The sequence below is a fragment of the Ursus arctos genome, unplaced genomic scaffold, assembly GCF_023065955.2.
Source record: "Ursus arctos isolate Adak ecotype North America unplaced genomic scaffold, UrsArc2.0 scaffold_3, whole genome shotgun sequence".
NCBI lineage: Eukaryota > Metazoa > Chordata > Mammalia > Carnivora > Ursidae > Ursus > Ursus arctos.
The window spans coordinates 36,574,884-36,593,440 of NW_026622985.1; the positions used below are offsets into that span (position 1 = coordinate 36,574,884).

General features: G+C 42.0%; 1 protein-coding gene across 3 annotated transcripts in view; it reads left to right on the top strand.

The window, feature by feature from the left end:
* Positions 1 to 18,557, top strand: part of DYNC1I1 (dynein cytoplasmic 1 intermediate chain 1) — a 295,259-nt gene that overhangs the window by 222,018 nt on the left and 54,684 nt on the right. For all 3 annotated transcript variants that reach the window (XM_026506111.4, XM_026506119.4, XM_044386674.3), the window contains 4 exons: positions 6,317 to 6,463; positions 9,732 to 9,845; positions 12,320 to 12,453; positions 15,958 to 16,102. In XM_026506111.4, the coding sequence (XP_026361896.1) occupies positions 6,317 to 6,463; positions 9,732 to 9,845; positions 12,320 to 12,453; positions 15,958 to 16,102 (540 nt within the window). The remainder of the gene's footprint in view (positions 1 to 6,316; positions 6,464 to 9,731; positions 9,846 to 12,319; positions 12,454 to 15,957; positions 16,103 to 18,557) is intronic.

Here is an 18,557-nt window from a genome sequence, read left to right on the forward strand (position 1 = left end):
ATAATTTTGTCTGAAGAAAGAGTGACCAATATAGTGTAGACAGTTGTCCTGAAGATAAGAAATAATGTTGGTGAGCTCCATGAATCAGACTGTGTCTGCACACTAACATTTTTAAAAATTTAGATAAAATATACCCTTTTAAGGTATAGAATTCAATGTTTTTTAGTATATTCACAAAGTTGTGCAACCGTCGCCACTCTCTAATTCCAGAATTAGAGATAATTTTTATCACCCCCAAAATAAACCTTATGCCTGTCGGTAGTCATTCCCATTATCCCCCTGACCTCCATCTTAAGCAACCATTAATCTGCTTTCACCCCTATGGATTTGCCTCTTCTGGACATTGCATATAAACGGAGTCCTTTGATATGTGGCCTTTTGTGACTTAGCATAGTGTTTTCCAGGTTCGTCTATGTTATAGCATGTGCCAGTACTGTTTCTTTTTATTTATGAAGTACTATTCCATGGTATGGCTTTACCACGTTTTGTTTCTTCCCCAGTTGGTGGATGTTTGGGTTGTTTCCACTGTTTGGCTACAATGAATAATGCCGCTATGAAGGTTCGTGAACACATTTCTGTGTTGTCATGTGTTTTCAGTTATCTTGGGTGTGTACCTAGGAGTGGATCGCTGGATCATATGTTAACTGTATGTTGAACTTGTTCGGGAACTGCCAGACCGTTGTCTAGAGTGGCTGCCTATGTCATGTTCCTACGGGCATCATAGGAGTGTTGCCATTTCTCCATATCCTCACCAACACTTGGCATTTGCCCCTTTTTTGCCCCCCCCCCAGGTTTATTGAGGTGTAATGGACATGCAAACACTTTCAAATCCTAGCCATCCTCGTGGGTGAGAAGTGGCATCTCCTTGTGGTTTGTGTGCAAATTTTTGTCTTCTCAGCACGCAGTCCAGGTCTGTTTCTCGCTACACGGTAGCAGCTCACTACTGAAAGGTATGAAAACCCTAAAGGATTATAGGCAAGAGGATCATCGTGAGTGGTTTCTAATCAAATTTGGGGAAGTCAATTTTTATTTTATTTTTTTTAAAGATTTTATTTATTTATTTGAGAGAGAGCACAAGCAGGGGGAGCGGCAGGCAGAGGGAGAAGGAGAAGCAGTCTCCCCGCTGAGCAGGGAGCCCGTCGCAGGGTTCTATCCCAGGACCCTGGGATCCTGACCTGAGCCGAAGGCAGGCACTTAACCGACTGAGCCAGCCAGGCACCCCGGGAAATCAAATTTTAAAATCAGCTGCTTTTAGTTTTTTGAGCACAAGCTGAGTCAAGTGGTAGCAAGCAAGCTCAGCGAGTCTTCACTCCTGGGCACTCCATCACTAATGGGGCGATAACTTTCAGTAGACGGTCACTCGTAGCATGTGTGCCCTGGGATAGAGACTTAGGCAGAAGAAAAGAGAGCTCTGAAAGAAAAAAAAAGACCCTTTCCTTCATCTCAATTAAACTGAAGTGCCCAGCTCACGACTCACGTCTTGGCTTCACCACCTTCACACCTTCCACATTGTCAAATGCCTGGTGCTACAGGATTGCCTAGAAGGGGGGTTTCCACAGCAGTGGTCTCCAATTACACGTGTTTCCATTAACAAAAGAAATATCTTTGTGGGTTTCTTAGGTACTTGCAGAAATATATTCTAGCTCACTAGTAGCCAGAAGCATCTGATCTGTCCGCCTCACAGCCCTCTGACAGTTAAGCATTTGCTTTTAGGAAAATAAAATGTCAGCCACCATTAAACAGCATATGGCAACAATATGGCCATTCCCTCTTGGGACCAGCCTCTCCCCAGAAGAGATGGTACTTGAAATAGGAGATGCTTTTGGATGCAGGACCCCTCTCCCTCCCACCCGGGCACGGTGGCTGGGGAGTGGGCAGAGTGCCACACACAAAAGGGCTCGGGCAACCGTATCAAATGTGAACATAAGGGGCAAGCTGCCCAGCCAGCAGTGACCAAAGGCTGTTTGCCCTGGGCATCTGGGGCTGTGGTTTAGGGGAAGTACCGTCCCGAAACTGGCCAGGATTAGCTCTCTAAAATAGAAAACAGCCCCCACAGCAACAGAGGCGTCGGGGCGACTGCAATTGAATGCGGCGGGAATGCAGCGAGCAAAGGGAGCCCTTGAAAGCGGAGTCTCCATCCGTCTCGTCTCCTAATTCACCCTGTGAATGGGGGAAAATAAACTGCCTTTTCTTGAAATAGATGACGGGAGTGTGGACCCCTGTCTAGTGGGTCAGCTCATGGGCAAGTGGACGTGTGGCCATAGGGTTGGGGGGACGGGGACAGCCAAGCAGTCTGCTCAAGAGTAAAAAACAAAGTTGCCTCGGGAGCATCTGGGCTGCCGCGGTTGCGGAGGGCACCAGAAATTGTCAGTAGAGATGCCCTGATGCTCCAAACAGTCCCCAAACCTTGCTTGTCCTGATTGGAGGGAACTGTAATATGCAGATAATCAAGATGTGGTGCTCGTCCTCTTGGAAACAGTGGTTCCTCGTGTAATACTGTCTCTGTGTGACTGGTGTTGGAATACAGCCGGTCAGACTCACTGGTTTTACATCAGGCTTTTACTGTACGAGTCAATCATATTTCTGGGCCATATCAATGAACTCACTAGCCTTGCAAAAACATTCAGCTGCGGTGTTGGAAAAACTTACACTGATCTGACATTAACACTGTCCAGAAATTCTCATTAACTTTATCATTATTTTTCCACTCACGTAAACTACTTCATTTGAATGTTTAAAGGCCATGCGTTATTTCTCAAAATCAATCTAAGGCTCTGATATTTAAAAAAAATAAAATAAAATAAGGAAAAAGTTAAAACTCCAAAAATATCTCTAAAGATGTATACTCTTAAAGAACTAAGAATAACAAGGTAGGGAAGCTTCTTGTTTCCAATTAATTTTGCTTGTCTAAATTGTATTAATCATGTAATTCAATAATGCCTTATTATGACCCTGAATAACTGAATTAGCTACAAAATTTTAAATGCCTAGGAAAGTCTTGAAATTTTAAAAATAAAGTTAATATTACTAATAATGTTTTCCGTAGAATATGTCTTCAGGAAAAGTACTGTGCAAAGGAGAACAACAAAAAACCCTGCTTATTTTAGTAGCGTCAATCAATTTTTCTGGAATGCTTTTCTTTACTCTTACCAAATCTGTATAACTGTCAGGGTGATAACATCCTTTGCTCCTTATGCTGACAGTCAATAAATTGTAAACAATTGGCAACAACAACTAGATCAGTAGCTGTATGAGCAGCAGGGGATTGCAGGGGTTTTTCTAAGACTTTACTCCTAGGAGTTGATGCAGACTTTCCAAATTAGAAGAGCTTTCTCTGTAATTGGGGGACTGTTCCCATGTGACCAAAGGAAACTAAACGTTTGGATGAAAAATAAAAACTTCAGTCAATCATCCCAATGTTTGCCACCATTACATCAAACATTGAGGTACTTAAAACATCTCAAGAAATGACTGAATTTTAAACTTTACATGTAGATAATTGAGATCATACTGCTTCAGTGTTTCCATATGAATGATAGTATATCAGATGAGGCACACTCTGGAGATCTGTTTTGAGACTTCATATTCTGGAATACATAGAATACCTATTATAATTAATGTATGGAGCTTAAAGTATAAGCGAAATTGAGACTCACATAACTACTCTTCCATTGCTAAACTTCCAAATAGAAAATAAAAATAAGCATGTCTACTCTTTGTCCTCATGTTTCGGTTTGCAGCAGAGTAAAATAGACTTTGGTGATAGAACTCTGGGGCTCTAGGGTATTGTGACTCTTTTTAGCATGAATTTGACTTTTTCGCAAATGCAAGTAGAACTCTGAATTCGAGATTGGGGGCATTTGTCACATTTAAAACTCTTTGAAATGGTTTCATTAGTGCATAGTGGGCACTATGTTGTTTGATGAATGAGTGAATAATGAACAAAGTAATGAATGAAAATGTAGGAATTCGTGTTCTTACTTTGTGGAGCTGGATTCTAGGTGATTGACAACTATGTGTTTCAGTTTTGTAAAAGTACCTCAACTGTTTATTTTTCTCTAGTTTAGTCTCTTAACAAACTACGCAAGGTTTGGAGTGGTATTTGCTGGGATTTAACCAAAACACAGAAGCAATCAAGTGGTTGAATTCTGGATTTTTCAAATTTAATGACATTCCATATGGAGCTTTGGTAAATTCAATTGTTGATACCACCTGGATAATTTTAAGTCTTTCTGAAGCTTTAAAGAAAATGTTTCCAACATAGCTCAAGCAACATAAGAATTTCATCAGCTGAAAACTAAGAATCGCTTCTGTGGGATGTGTAAAACAAGAAGCTGACCAGCATTATTTTCTTTTTCTTTAATTCAGTATCATTCTTGAGAGTTATTCTTGAACTTTATGAAAACCAGATTGGGGCACAAGCATGTTCTCCATCTAAACGTGTTCAAGGAATTGGAACTGAAAATCATTCAAACTAGGAAAACATGACGTTGAAAACTAGTCTGCATTCTTTCTTCCACCCCAGCATATCTGAGGCTCGTTCTGACAAGGAAGACTTAGGCTGAGAGTAGATCTGATCTTTTTAGAAATGGACGTTTAGCTTCCCAGTCAGGAAAAGATCATAATTTTTTTTTTTTCAGTCACTTCCTTCCTGTGCTGGCCTCTCAGTTACAACCTTTGATCCTCTCAGGTTTTTCCTCAGAAAGCTGTGATTGCCCACTCTCGCCCACGGAAAAAAATCCAAACAGCGCCTGCCATTCAAGGCCCTCTTCCGTCTGGCCCAGGTGACCTCGGTACGCCCTGCTCCTCCGTGCAAGCTCCTTCCCGCCCAGACCGGACCGCTGGCTCGGCCGGTCACCAGCCTCCAGTCTTTCGTCCTATTAGCCCATCTCTCACGAATGCCTGTTTCTTTTCCTCTCCGCTTGCGGAGGGTTCCGCAGGTACTTTAAGGGTGAAACATTCCCACTCACGAGGTCCTTCCAACCATCCACCCTTTTCAGTCTCCTCTTTTCTCCCCTCCCCTAGCTAAAACTAATCTTTCACACACACAAAGACACACGTGCACGCACATGTGCTGCTGTGATTTGGTCATGGCGTGCATCCCGTTCAGGGCTGCTCTTTGCGCGTGCTCTTTGTGTGTGCGAGTTGATGTCGAGCCCAAGGGATAAGTGAAGACAAAGCTTCGCCTTACGCTCCACTCGCCAAGGCACGCACCTCCCCACGTGACTGTGTCTATGCAGACAGGCATCGTTTTCTGTTTCACGGGAAGGCTTGGACTAGCGTGTATGGACAAGCAGCATATGCAGCTCTGTTCGTCGGCATGCGTGCTTTTCAGTTGCCTTTGTCAGGGCACAAGTCGCTGAGGGCAGTGACTGCCTTTGTATCCCCATCATGCCTGGTACAATGCCTTTCTCACACAAAAGGTCATTCGTTGGATTTAATTGAAAAGATGAAACATATTTATTTTTAAAAATTGCTTCCACATATAAACACAAACATGGAAGCACTGTGGGAATCAAAACGGACTTTTTTGCAAATGTGGAACGGCGAGCTTATCTGATTTTAAGTGTATCATGGTTCTAAGTAATTTCCTATAAAACATAGTGCCCAGCAGTCTTTTGTGGAATTTAGAAACCACATTCGTGATGCTATGACAGGCCCTGGTAGAGTTGGGCTGAAATCCACTTCTGACTGTTTGTTAAAATAGGCAAAGAATAACATTAAGAATTGTCTGAAGTGGGCAGGATCCAGGTCAGGAGAATGCCCATGGGAGGTGAGGGAATTTGGGGAGGAACCAGTTGGAGCAGTCTGAGGTCAGTATACTTCCTAGAAGTCTACATTAAGGCGAAAACACAAAACCAAAAAAAGCACCACGTCTCAAAGTCCTTGAAGCTTTGCCAACACTGTATATAGTATAACTCGATGTGGCCATGCCCTTAAAGTAAAGAATTGCTTTGTAAAGACTTTCGTGGAGAATTAATATTACTTCGGATGCAATTTTGTCGATAAAATGGGAATGTCCACAAACCAAGCTTTACATACCACAAGACAATGATGCACATAAGATAGGTTTTATGCGTATTTGAAGACATGGCTAGGATGTCAAATTTCAAGTTTCAGGGGATAACCATTGGCCAACCCCTCAAGGGAAAAGTCTGTGTCTAGGTACAAAATATTCTACTAACTACGCATTTAACAATTGCTCTGTGTTTTCCAGGATGTGTTGAGTTGGTGTGATGAACTGTTTTCTCTTCAGGAAGAAACAAGCCTTCTCCAACCATTTCACAATACACGTTTCTCCCCTTTCTCCTCCCAGTCCTCTGTGATGTCCGTGTGCTTCGCTCGTTTCCATCCCAACTTGGTGGTTGGTGGGACTTACTCGGGCCAGATTGTCCTGTGGGATAATCGCAGTCACAGAAGGACGCCGGTGCAGAGGACACCCTTGTCAGCTGCTGCACACACCGTAAGTCAGCTTTTGTCATTTCCCTGTCAGCCACCCAAGCCCTGAGAGGGGATAACTGACAGATGTGTGCATGTGGTCAGTAACTCCAAGTTAGAAGCGTGTAATTTATAATGATTGTATCCTGACTGACCGAAGGAAAGCCGAGTGAAAAGTAGGTGAAGGAAGCACTGGGTGTAGAGAAATCTCTTAATGATCTTCAAGCTTTAGCATATAGAAGGGATATCTCTGGATGCACCAAAGACCATTGGTGAGGTGGGGATGGATTAAAACTTCAAAAGGACGCAGGGAGAAACTTTGGAAGACGCATCTGTGCAATTGTTGTAAAGAAACCTTTTGCGTTGACGTTGTAAGGTGGAAACTCATATTTTCAAATGGGCCATGAAGAGTAAACATTTCATGTCTAGGGATGGTATATGGGACTTTTGCCAACAGTCCTTTTCCATTTGTGATTTGAGGGAGTGCTATGACTTTAAATTCTGGAATGCATGGTTGTAAGTCTCAACGGTAAAGTCTACAGTGACAGTATAATCCCTCGGGTTAAAAGTCAACATCTCAAAACCATTACCCACAATTTAGCAGAAGAGGTTCAGTATAGTGTTCATAAGACAACTACTCTGTCATTTCCTTTAAGAGAATGACAGGTGTGTTTAGCAGTTGTTAGGAGGAATGAGAAGACAGGCATGTCTCCATCAATCCTTGCTACCTTGACATTCAGAGTAACTGATGTTCTTTCTCTGAAATGCCCAAATTATGCCCAAGGATACAGCTCTACTATTGTTTCAATTTCCTTAATGTGGTTGCCTCATTTGTTCCATCTGCTGGCCTCAAAACCATTCTAGCTTTAAAAAAGGACTGCTAGCTGCCTTAGCTAAGACCATGAAGAGGAAAATTCTTCCACCCTCGTAAGATTGACAATGGGAAATGACAAATACCAAGTCAGCCTTAATTCTGATTGACTTGGGCCTAAGACACATGCAGGTGAAACTAGTTCTTGGGAATCTTGGAAAATTGCTCTTGCCTACCCCATTTCTGCAAACTAATAACAGAAAATTGTGACCCAGGAGAAGACGGCTTGATGCAGGTGTTTGCTCAAGTAGTGTGAAACCACTTCTTGGCTGGCTGCATATATCTGGTGTGTTTCTGAGCATATCTCGTGAAATTTCAAGAATTATAAATCCAAACGTAAGAGCAATAAGTTTCAGGGGAAAATCCAAATCCAGGAGCTCTTCCAAAGAGTTAAGGTTTCTTTGTCAAGTAACTTAGGATATGATCATCACAACAAAAATACTATTATTATCAAACAGTAACATATTTCTCTTTGAAAATAAAACTTTTTTCCCCTCTTTTACTGCATTTTGTTGAGTCCATAGCTAAAAGGGCACAGTTAATTTTGTGACTGCCTTTCAACTTCCACTAATGCCTGGCTGATTGGTACCAGGATCAAAAGTGGTTAAGGAAAAAGAGGCCCGCCACAGATTACTAATTTCCTTTCACACCCACCACACATATGCATTTGGGACAACAGGAAATCCTAATTAAACCAAAACCCTTCTGCCACACAGTAAGTTTATTCCTTAAATAAATAAAAACAATCTGGCATGTATACTGGAAAAATGAGCTGTGGCACTGCTTTTTTCTTTCCATTAAGTAGAGTTTTGGATGCCTGTGTGTGTATGTGTGTGTGTGTGTGTGTGTGTGTGTGTAGGCTTTCCCACGTGTCTGCTTCTGTTCTGGTTTCTTTACATCTCTCTCTTTTCTTTTAAGCCGAGTTTTATTACTCATGAAAGCACAGGCCAGTAGTACTGATTAAAGCAAGGGAGGGGCTACCATGCACATTCTTTCTCTAGGCATTTGGCTCTATCCATTCTTCTAGATGCTTTCTTTTCCCTCCCATAATCATCCTTAGGAGTCTCAATCCACTAGAATTTTGGTGCTTTGTGTTGATGCTTGGCGGTTGACAAAGAAACCCCACTGGACTCTTGCTGAAAATCACTAGGTGGATTTCAGGTTCATAACAATGTTTGGACCTCGCTTTCTCTTTCTTCAGTGTTGCTGTCTGCTGTTTTTAGGTGAGAATTTGTTTCATCCACTCTCCCACTTCATTTCCACACAGAGCTCTGAATGCTGTGTGGCTGGGGCCTTGGTGTCATTGCTGTACCCTTAAGAAAGGTGTCTCAGCAGAGTTTGGACCCCCTCTTGGTGGAGACAGATGAGTAGCTGTCCTAGATGATGATTACAGTTCCTTCTGACCAGGAGTTTATATGATAATAATAGTTTGGGAACCATCCTTTATATAATATCAACTTTCCAGTATTAAAGATTGTTTCATTGTCATTGTGGCTAGGTATTATGGACAGTAACTCATCAAGAGTAAGACTTAGACCGTCAGCTATTTGCACAGAGAGGCACCAGCTAAGTTGTGGCTTGGCCCGTGATGTCGAAGCTGCCTGAAATCTAGCCCACATGAATGCTAGGTTCTGCTTATGCTAACCTTCCATTTACTATTTAATGTGCAGCTGCAAATGATTTTAGCCTACCATTTAGGATTCTACAGAGGGGGATAACCTCCTAGAGTTATGACGGGAGGTTAGAGCATCTTGCTTATGATTCCCGGGATGTATAAATGACCTTCCTCAAGGCCCTGGCCAAATCGAAGCCTCTGTCGTAGCCCAAATGATATTTTGAAAAATAAATCTATCATTATCCTAGATTTTGCAGTGACATAGAAGAGCCTAATTTTATCTCATGAGGTGCATCGTGCCAGTAAGCCCCACTACCAATATCTCCCCCTCAAATTAAAGAGGCTGATGAATATTAGCCACTTTTTTATAAAGAATGTTAACAAATGTTTGGCACTGTGTCTATAATGCACTATACTCCAGATTTAGTAACACATTCGTTCCAAAAGTCAATAGCTGTACTCTTTTGAAAGCTGTCTTTTTTCATCACTCATGGTGAGCTTAGCAGCCAAGCCCTGTGCTGCTTCTGCCCCATCAATCATCATTTGCTGAAGCTTCCTTCAGCTCCGGCGGACTGCCTCTGACGGAGCAAGGTGCAGCTTGGTAAGTATTTCCACTACAAGGCGTTGCTGCCAGAGCGTTTAGAAAGCAATCAGGTTCAAATCAAAAGTGGCAAATGACCTGAGGCTTCTATTATTGTAGGATTATGTCACTCTTTAATCCTCGTTTTAGAGTAATGTGTTTGACACTCCAATGTAAGCATTTCCTCCTGGATCGTCGTCTGATCCCCCATGTTTACGTTTTCACAGCATCCCGTGTACTGTGTAAATGTTGTGGGGACCCAGAACGCTCATAACCTCATCACCGTCTCTACTGATGGTAAAATGTGTTCCTGGAGCCTGGACATGCTCTCAACTCCACAGGTGGGTTTGTTTTCCCCTACACAGAAGAACATCCTGGTCAAAAGAGATACTTGCCTAATGGAACATAGTTCCTAAAAGCCAAACCCTCACATCCTATAGGAGCTAAAACCAATGGATGCACTTGAAAGAGTGGGGCCTGCTTTCAGCAGTCTCCTCCTGAAGCCAAAACCCATTTCCTTTACCGCAAATCATGTAATTATTGTAATACGTTAATCCTTAGGTCAGTTTCAAGTGAAAATGAAATAATCCATTTTAAAGCATAGTAATTATAGAAGTTGCCTGTGGTATGAATTGTACTTACCCTACAGCATTGTTAAACAAATGCAAACGAAGTTGGAGCTCCACAGAGCAATCCCTTATGGGCACTTGCCTTGGAGGAAAGGTGTCCCCGCAAAACAGAAATCCAAGCGCTTGCTTGCATCCGTAGCCTAGACGACCGCCTGTGTGTATGAAGAATGTGTCCAACCATCTGTTTTCTCCTCTGGAATGTTTGTTAGGATGGCTCCTGCCATTCCTTGCTCAACAAATGAGAAGTTGAAAATGCAAAAGTTCCAAAATTTCCAAACCACTACTGATTATAGTAATGGAAACCAAACAAAGAAGCAAAGGGGCAGAGACCACGGGGGGAGGCATCTAAATGCAGCTTGGGGAATATACGTGTGTACACAAGATGTGTACGTGCACGCACACACAGGCGTAGACGCAGTGTGTCCACATTTCTCTGTGGGGAAAAAAGTGTTTCATTGTCCTCCAACTAAAAACACAGAGAAGGGTTTAGTGTTAGAGACTTTGACAAAAATGTGAGGTAACATTAAGAGAATCATAAAGATATTTAGGAGGTAATTCTCAGTGTTAACATTCTATTCCCTTTCCTGGAATAAGGACCCTAGAATGTCTGGCTCACAATTTTAGAAGACATTAGAGTTTCAAGACACACAAGGAAATGTGAAACCGTAAAGAACCTCCCATAAGTCTCCAAAAACACAGATATAGAGAATATGAAGACTAAGTAAATTCTTTTTATAATCTGAGGTCGGGGGTTGGGGTGGGGAAGAGCTAATAAACTCCTAACTGTTTACGTTCATCTATTTTGACTGATCTTTACCATTATACAAGGTGGGAGTTATGTGTGGGTATTTTATAGCTTTGTCTTAAAATTCTCAGCAATATGTTGTTTGCTTTTAAAAGCATGAGATTACAAACAGATACAAGAGCGAACCCTCTAATTAGGAATTTTTAATTGCCCATTTGGCTAATTAAACGTGCATTTATTTAAGTTAAAACCAGTTGTACAGGGGCTGCAGGACCATTTTTATGAGTTTTAGCATGCCCACAGACTCCCGTCCCTGTACTGAGATGTCAGGGATGCCAGGCAGACCCAGGAGCATTCAGCAGTCGCCCTGGTCCCTCCCTGTTCCAAGTGGGTGACCAAGAGACTGTACCTTTCCTGCTGCCAACTGGACTGACGGAGCAGCCCATTGGACGGTCCAGTCTTCTGTACCGTCATAGTGTCCCCTCACAGATGCACTCACTCTGTGTGCGGCTCTCCGGCACTGTGAGCATGTCACACGACCATATGATCTGAGCTACCTGGACTGTTAGCACGCGCCACCAATGTCTGGATGTCTCTGCCAAGATGACCTGGCTTATTTGTTTGCGCAAAAGACTAAACTTCCCAGTAACTATAATGACATGGTGCCCTAGAATGAGTTTTTTCTTAATTACTTCGGGGGCACGAAGTAGGCTGTTTGATGTAAACTGCCAGGAATATTTAGGGGTGTTAGTTACACTTCATTACTCTTCACTGTCTTAAACTTAATTCGGCAGAATGTCTCTTAAAATACACTTTGATTCCCGGTTTTGAAAATAACCTGAGATAAAATAAAGACGTTCATTTGCTATTTTAAAGATTTACTTCGATACCGTTCCCCGTAGGCTTCTAGCCTATGCACCCAATGGCTGCCCTTCATGAAATCATGTCCCCGTTGAAATCTGGTTTTTCTGACTTGAATGACAACTTTCTGGTTTGAGTCCATGGAGGACACACACTCGTGCTTTGACAAATGTGCTTAGTACATCTGATATTAATACACGTGTATTCTCACGAACAATTGATTTTGAAAATGTTTGTAAATACAAGGGTATTGTGTGTTTTATTAAAGCCTGGGGCTGACAAGTGTAACCATTACAGTATTATCTTTAGTTTCTGCACCATTAGTTTCGAAATTCTCACCTGTCATCTCTGCCTGACTTAAGAAGCAGCAGCACACTGATGAGATCCAGCCGGCCTGTAACCAGAGATACACAGGAGCATGAAAGTCAGGGGCAGTAAAGCGTGGTTTCTGGCACAGCCAGGGTCTTTTGTAACGCTGTGTGAAAAGCAAACAGACGATTGAGCCAAATGATTTTTCCATGCTATCTTTGGCATGGTGAGGAGTTGACAGAGGGAACGTAACCACGCCGTGTTTTGGTAGGAGAGCATGGAGCTGGTGTACAATAAGTCCAAGCCTGTGGCTGTTACCGGAATGGCTTTCCCGACGGGAGACGTCAATAACTTCGTGGTTGGCAGTGAGGAAGGTACAGTCTACACGGCCTGTCGTCATGGAAGGTGATTTTGTGTTTTCTTACCAATGACGTGTTTCTCACTTCTGAAAGTCTGTTATCGCATTCTGGATTAGAACCACCTTGCGTTATGAGAAAGGCATAACTGAAGACATACAAACACACCTCAAGTTCCCATTATCTTAGAGATCCATCTGTTCTGGTCGTTAGCCATTGTAAATCTTGGATGGTTCACACCGCCTTGAGGAGAAAAGCCCAAGCTTCTTAGCGTATCATATAAGACCCTTGACTACCAAGCCTCAGCCTTCGGGCTCCAGCCACACACTCATGGGGGATAACAATCCCCAGACGTGGCTTACCCACCACACCTCCATGAATCCCCACCCTCTATTTCTCCCGTCAGGTCTGGCACCTCTCCTCTCTTCTTGGCACCTCTCCTCTCTTCTTGGCCTGGTTCATTCCTCCTCAGCCTTCAAGAGCCATTACAGAGGTCCTTCCACATGGAAGCCTCTCCTGACTCACTTGAGCAGAGAAAACCATTCCCTCCTTTATGGTTTCATAGAATTTTCATTCCTTTTATTCATTCGTGTTTCCAAGGAATACTTACTGAGAACCTACCGCATGCCCAGCACCGTGACATCATCAGGGTGCAGTAGGGAACAAAACAGACGTGGGGTTCATACTCTGCTTGAGGATTAAAGACAATAAACTAATAAACAAAGGAAACATGTGGCTTGAGATGGTAAGTACTACAGAGAAAATTTAAGTCAAATACATGGCATTGGACTATAGGCTGAAAGACAGGTTTGCTATTTTATATATTCGTATATATGCTTCTACAGTAGCGTTAATTACATTTCATTTCAACTATTCATTCATCTGCCATTTTTCTCTTATTAAACTCTTTCCATTTCATCATTGATTTTCTGCCCGGGGCCTGACACACAGTAAGTGAGGAGCTACAAATCTATATGGGGAATCAAGAAATAATAATAATAATAACCCAAATAATATAAAGAGATGCCTTGGGGCTCTTCCTCCCAATCAGAGAGATACAAGCCACCCTGAAGTTTCCAAGTGATAAGAATTCTGCCTTGACTGGGAGATTGGTGAATGCCCCTGGAAAACCGTCAGGAATAAAGTAGAGTCCAATAATTAGAATTATTGTAAAACTGCACGCAAGACTTAATGAACAGCCTCACCATCTTTTGAAAGGTTTGCTGTGTTCACTTTGGTATTTAGTTTTCTTTCACCTTAGGAGTTCTAATTCAGTTGATTTTCATCTCTTGTACACATCCCAGGCTGTTTAGATTTAATGAGAAATCAGAAATTGTTCCAAGTTTATTTTATACTCCGGTGTTTTTGTGATTTGTAGAAGTAATAAGCATCCACAGCCCAACTAGATGGTTCTGCCGCTCACACAACATGAGCCGCGATGTGCCCACTGTTCTATACATACAAACAAGCAGTATTTCCCCGCTCACATGATTCAAAGATGAGTAGGAAGCGATGCCTCATAGTGCTATGCCCATAAAACTGGCTAAAACCATGATGCATTAAAGTCTTATGAAAGCATAAAAAGACCTGATAAAGTTGTTCCTTCGTGCAAACATTCACTGCACACCTACTTGGAGCCAAGTGTCCCACTAGGCGCTGCCTGGCATGCGGGCGCTGTGTAAACGTGGTTCCTGCCGGCGAGAGAGCGATGATGACGTGTCTGCAGTACACGTGTCTGCAGTACGGGTAGAAGGTCATAAGTGGCACGAGAGACGCACAGAGAGTGCAGGGGACCAAATACAGAGTCACAGCTTTATCTACACATTTATTAGAACCAACAAGGCATATAGTTTCCATGGACTTAATCCGGGACCGCAATTATCTGTGAAGCCTACGGAACACGTTCATTGATAACTTGCAGTTTTTTTTTCTTTTTTAGTTTTTCTAATGTGAATAATGTTTTACACGATGAACATTTTTGTTCTGTGGCTCTTGTCCTTTTTCAAGCACAATCAGAATTTGCAGTGTGGTTCAAAAGAAGGGTACCTAAGGTGAAAACCACAAATCTTTTTACCACACGCTTGATTTTGCTTCTTACATTGGCCCATCCATCTGAAATATAAAATACAGATCTTAATAAAGTTGTAGAAAAACAGGAATTTGGCTTCACAGTAATTTTAAATGGGTCATATAGGGCTAAGGGAGTGGGGGGGAGGGGGAAATTCTATTTTTCACCTAACATACAGAAGGTGAAAATCCACTTCCATAAATTAAATAAGGTCCTCATTTTGCACCCTATAAACCCTTTCAGGATGCTGTTAAGAGCAAGTGGAGTCTCACCAGGGGCCACTTCAAAGATCAGTTCCTCGTGTTCTTTAGAAGAGTTTAAATGATCATGTGTGGAACTGCTGTTAGCAGTTTCACTGGGCATAATTTTTGAGTGCCTGTTACAGGGAGCACACGCTGCAGCATTTTCTCATGATTTCAAATCTTGCTCAGCACATTGACATTTATTGGCGCTCCAGAAGCCCCAATGTTTTAATAACTTAATTTATTTTACGCTCAGCAACATAAGATTTAGATTCCACAATCCCTAAGTATTTCTCTTATTGATAACCTCATGCACATGGATTTTTAAAATACAGTGTTTGGGGCATTTTTTTTAACTGGGTAGGTTGTGTGCAGACTACTGTGTGATACCAGGGGGCTGGAAATAATCCCAGCTTAGTTGCATAAACGATATAGGTCCTTGGGTAATGTTCACAATATGTATCACTGTTTCTCAGATGTGCTTCTTTTGGGGGGAGGAAAAAAGGCCAAAGTTTGTCTCTTTCCCTTGTGGTTTCTTTCATCAAATATTTATTGAGCACTTACTATAGGCCAAATGCTTGGCCACAAGAAAAACTAGGCACCAGCCCTTATGGAAGTTACAATCAGTAGACTTGAAAACTTCTCTTCTTTCAGTGAAACCATTATTTTCTAAATATCACATTTAAGTTATGCATATCATATTGTGGTGGCAAGGGTTTCCACAAAGTATTAGCTTTTGAGATACATCAACTTCATTTAAGAAATTTCCTTGGAAAGATAAATGTAGGTATACAAGGATGTGTGGAGGTCTGTAGCCAATGGGGTCCCCAGAAGGAGCTAAAATAGAATGTCTGCCACATGTCATCCTAAGGAGAGGAGTCTTATTCAGTAAAATATGAAAGCTTCTGAGATCGAAGTGTGTATGTTTTCCATTGATGTGCTGCATCAACAATGAGAGGATTTGAGGAACTCCTGAAAAAGGACTAAATGACAAAATTTGGTATTAAATTGAGAAGGTTAAAAAGATCACATTGCTCCATATTATCTTTTAATCATCAAAAGTTATCTAGCATCTTATTTCTCTCATGATAACTGTGAAAGTGCTTTCAGTGTTGGTGGTTTATGGTTGTCCTTCTAAATTACGGAGAAGTAATCACGCGGAGACAAGTTTGTTTTATTTTTAAAAGCAATCGCTGCTTTGCAAAGGTCACTGAAATTCTGCTCCTGTGTGGTCTTCATGCAGCAAAGCAGGTATCGGGGAGGTCTTCGAAGGTCACCAGGGGCCAGTGACTGGAATTAACTGCCACATGGCTGTGGGCCCAATCGACTTTTCACACCTGTTTGTCACGTCATCATTTGACTGGACCGTCAAACTGTGGACCACAAAGGTAAGAATGTCTCGATTTCGTTCTCTGTTAAATACACAGGCAAAGGGGACAGTTTTACTATTCAGAGCCTGTTGACGAGCCCAGTCTGCCTCTTTCTAGGTCCATTTTATTTATTTTAAAATATACAAGTGATACTTCAAAACATTCTAAATTTTAAAAATTTCAGCAATTCAAATACTGATAAAATGGAAGTCCTTCTTTACTAACCTTCACCCGCCTGCCACACCCCTCCTGCTGCCATCCCCGCCCTCTCCCTACTTTAGTGCTGACTGTGCGGAGCTCCATAGCACTGACTTACACACATGTGTACTTACGGAAATACGACTTGGGACTTGGTGGTTTGGGTTTTGGGGGCGTTTTTGGAGTCTTTGGTGGTTTTTAAGCTGGCAAATGGCACTCCATTAATTGTATTTTCAAAGGCAATTCTGACCCTGCTTGAGAGCAAAAAAAAAAAAAAGGGGGGGGGAAGGCCACTGGAAGAAAGGTGCAGGAGGGCAGGGAATAAATGGCAGTGGTGTCAACCAGTAGTTTGGGATGGAGAGAAATAGATGGATTTGAGAACCATTTTTGAAGGAGAAGCCACAGACGTTGGTGACAGGATTTGATACAAGAATGGTGAGACCAGGAGTCATCAGGAACTAAGGCAAGTTACGGCCGGAGCCGCTGGAGACTGAGCTAATTGATCGCTGCATTCACTACCTGGAGAGCACCAGAGGAGGGGCCAGTTAGTGAAGAGCATTGTGCAGGTTAAATTTAAGGTGCTGGGACCCACGACTCACGATCTCCATTAGACAGTTTGCGATGTGAGACAGAAGTGGAGGGAGGCCTCTGGGCTGCAGGTACATACCCGGTCCCAGTCAGAATAGTGATCATTGGGGCGCCTGGGTGGCTCAGTCAGTTAAGCGTCTGCCTTTGACTCAGGTCATGATCCCAGTGTCCTGGGATGCAGCCCCGCATCTCACTCCCTCCTCAGCAGGGAGTCTGCTGCTCCCGCTCCCTCTGCCCTTCCCCCCATACATGCTTTCTCTCTCTCTCTCTCTGTCTCAAATAAATAAATAATCTTAAAAAAAAAAAAAAAAGGAATAGCAATCATTATTACAGTCCAAGCAGTGGATTTTAAAAGAAACGTTAAGAGTAGATCCAGAAAAAGAGGACTATTTAGGAAATAAACAGGAGAAATGAACTAGAAAAGGAGATTTAAAAAGTACCAACCTAAGAAATGGGGGAGGGGATTATAATTTTTGCGAGAGGGACTGTGGGAAGAGGACAGACAGAATTGGTCTCAACTGCATGAGAAACAACCTCACCTGTAAGAGAAATCCAAATTAAAATCAAGGTGAGAAATTTCTTTTCTTCTGTCATACTGACAAAAATCCAAAAGCAACATAGTCTGTGATGAGACTGAAAGAACCAGCCATTCTCACAGGCTGCAATTGCCAGTGAAAAACAGCACAATGCTGGAGAGAGGAATTTGGCAGTATATAAAAATAATTCATCATGCATATTTGCTCATTGTCAGAGCAATTCCTGCTTCTAGGAATCTATGCCAAAGGTATACTAGCAAAAATAAGAAAAAAGACATCTCTAGAAGGAGATTCATTGAAAGGCTACCTTGAATAGCAGAAGACTGGAGAGGACCCAAGAGTCCATCATTAGGGCTCTGGACAAATCAAAAGCAACCCATGTCCACATGAGAGAGTACGATTCAAGTGTAGGAAGAAATGCAGATTTCTTTATACTATTATGGAGTGATGTCTAGGATATATTTTTAAATGAGAAAAGCAAGGTGGAGAAAAGTGTAAGTTAGTATGTTGTCATTGTTTAATATTTATTTATGTATTTTTAAAAGTTGGAAAGATAGACACAGGTACACAAAATTATTCCTTACAAGGAGGCAGGAGGCGGAAAGAACCAAGAATAGCCATACTTTTTAAAAGATACTTTGTACCTTTGGCTTGGGAACCATGTAAATATTTTACATAGTTACAAAACAAAATAAAATTTTAAAAGTGGTACCTTAATAATGTAAAGTGGGGCACCTGGGTTTCTCAGTCAGTTAAGCATCTAACTCTTGATTTCAGCTCAGGTCATGACCTCCGGTCCTGGGATGGAGCCCTGCGTCAGGCTCCATGCTCAGCGGGGTGTCTGCTTGAGATTCTCTCCCTCTCCCTCTCCCTGTGGCTCTGCCCCTCCCCCACCTCTAAAATATATAAATAAATCTTTAAAAAATGTGAAGTAACATGAAACGAATCAACCTTAGTGTGGTTCAAATTGGAGGCAAAACATTACAGTATGGAATGATTCTGACTGTAAAATCTTGTTTTAACTATACATTTCAAAAGGGATATATTTTAAAGATAAAAAGAACTACAAAAAAAATTTTAACTACTTTTAGTACTCAGGTTGCTGGTGGTTGTTTTGTCACTGTTACTCTGATACTGTTGTGTTTGTATCA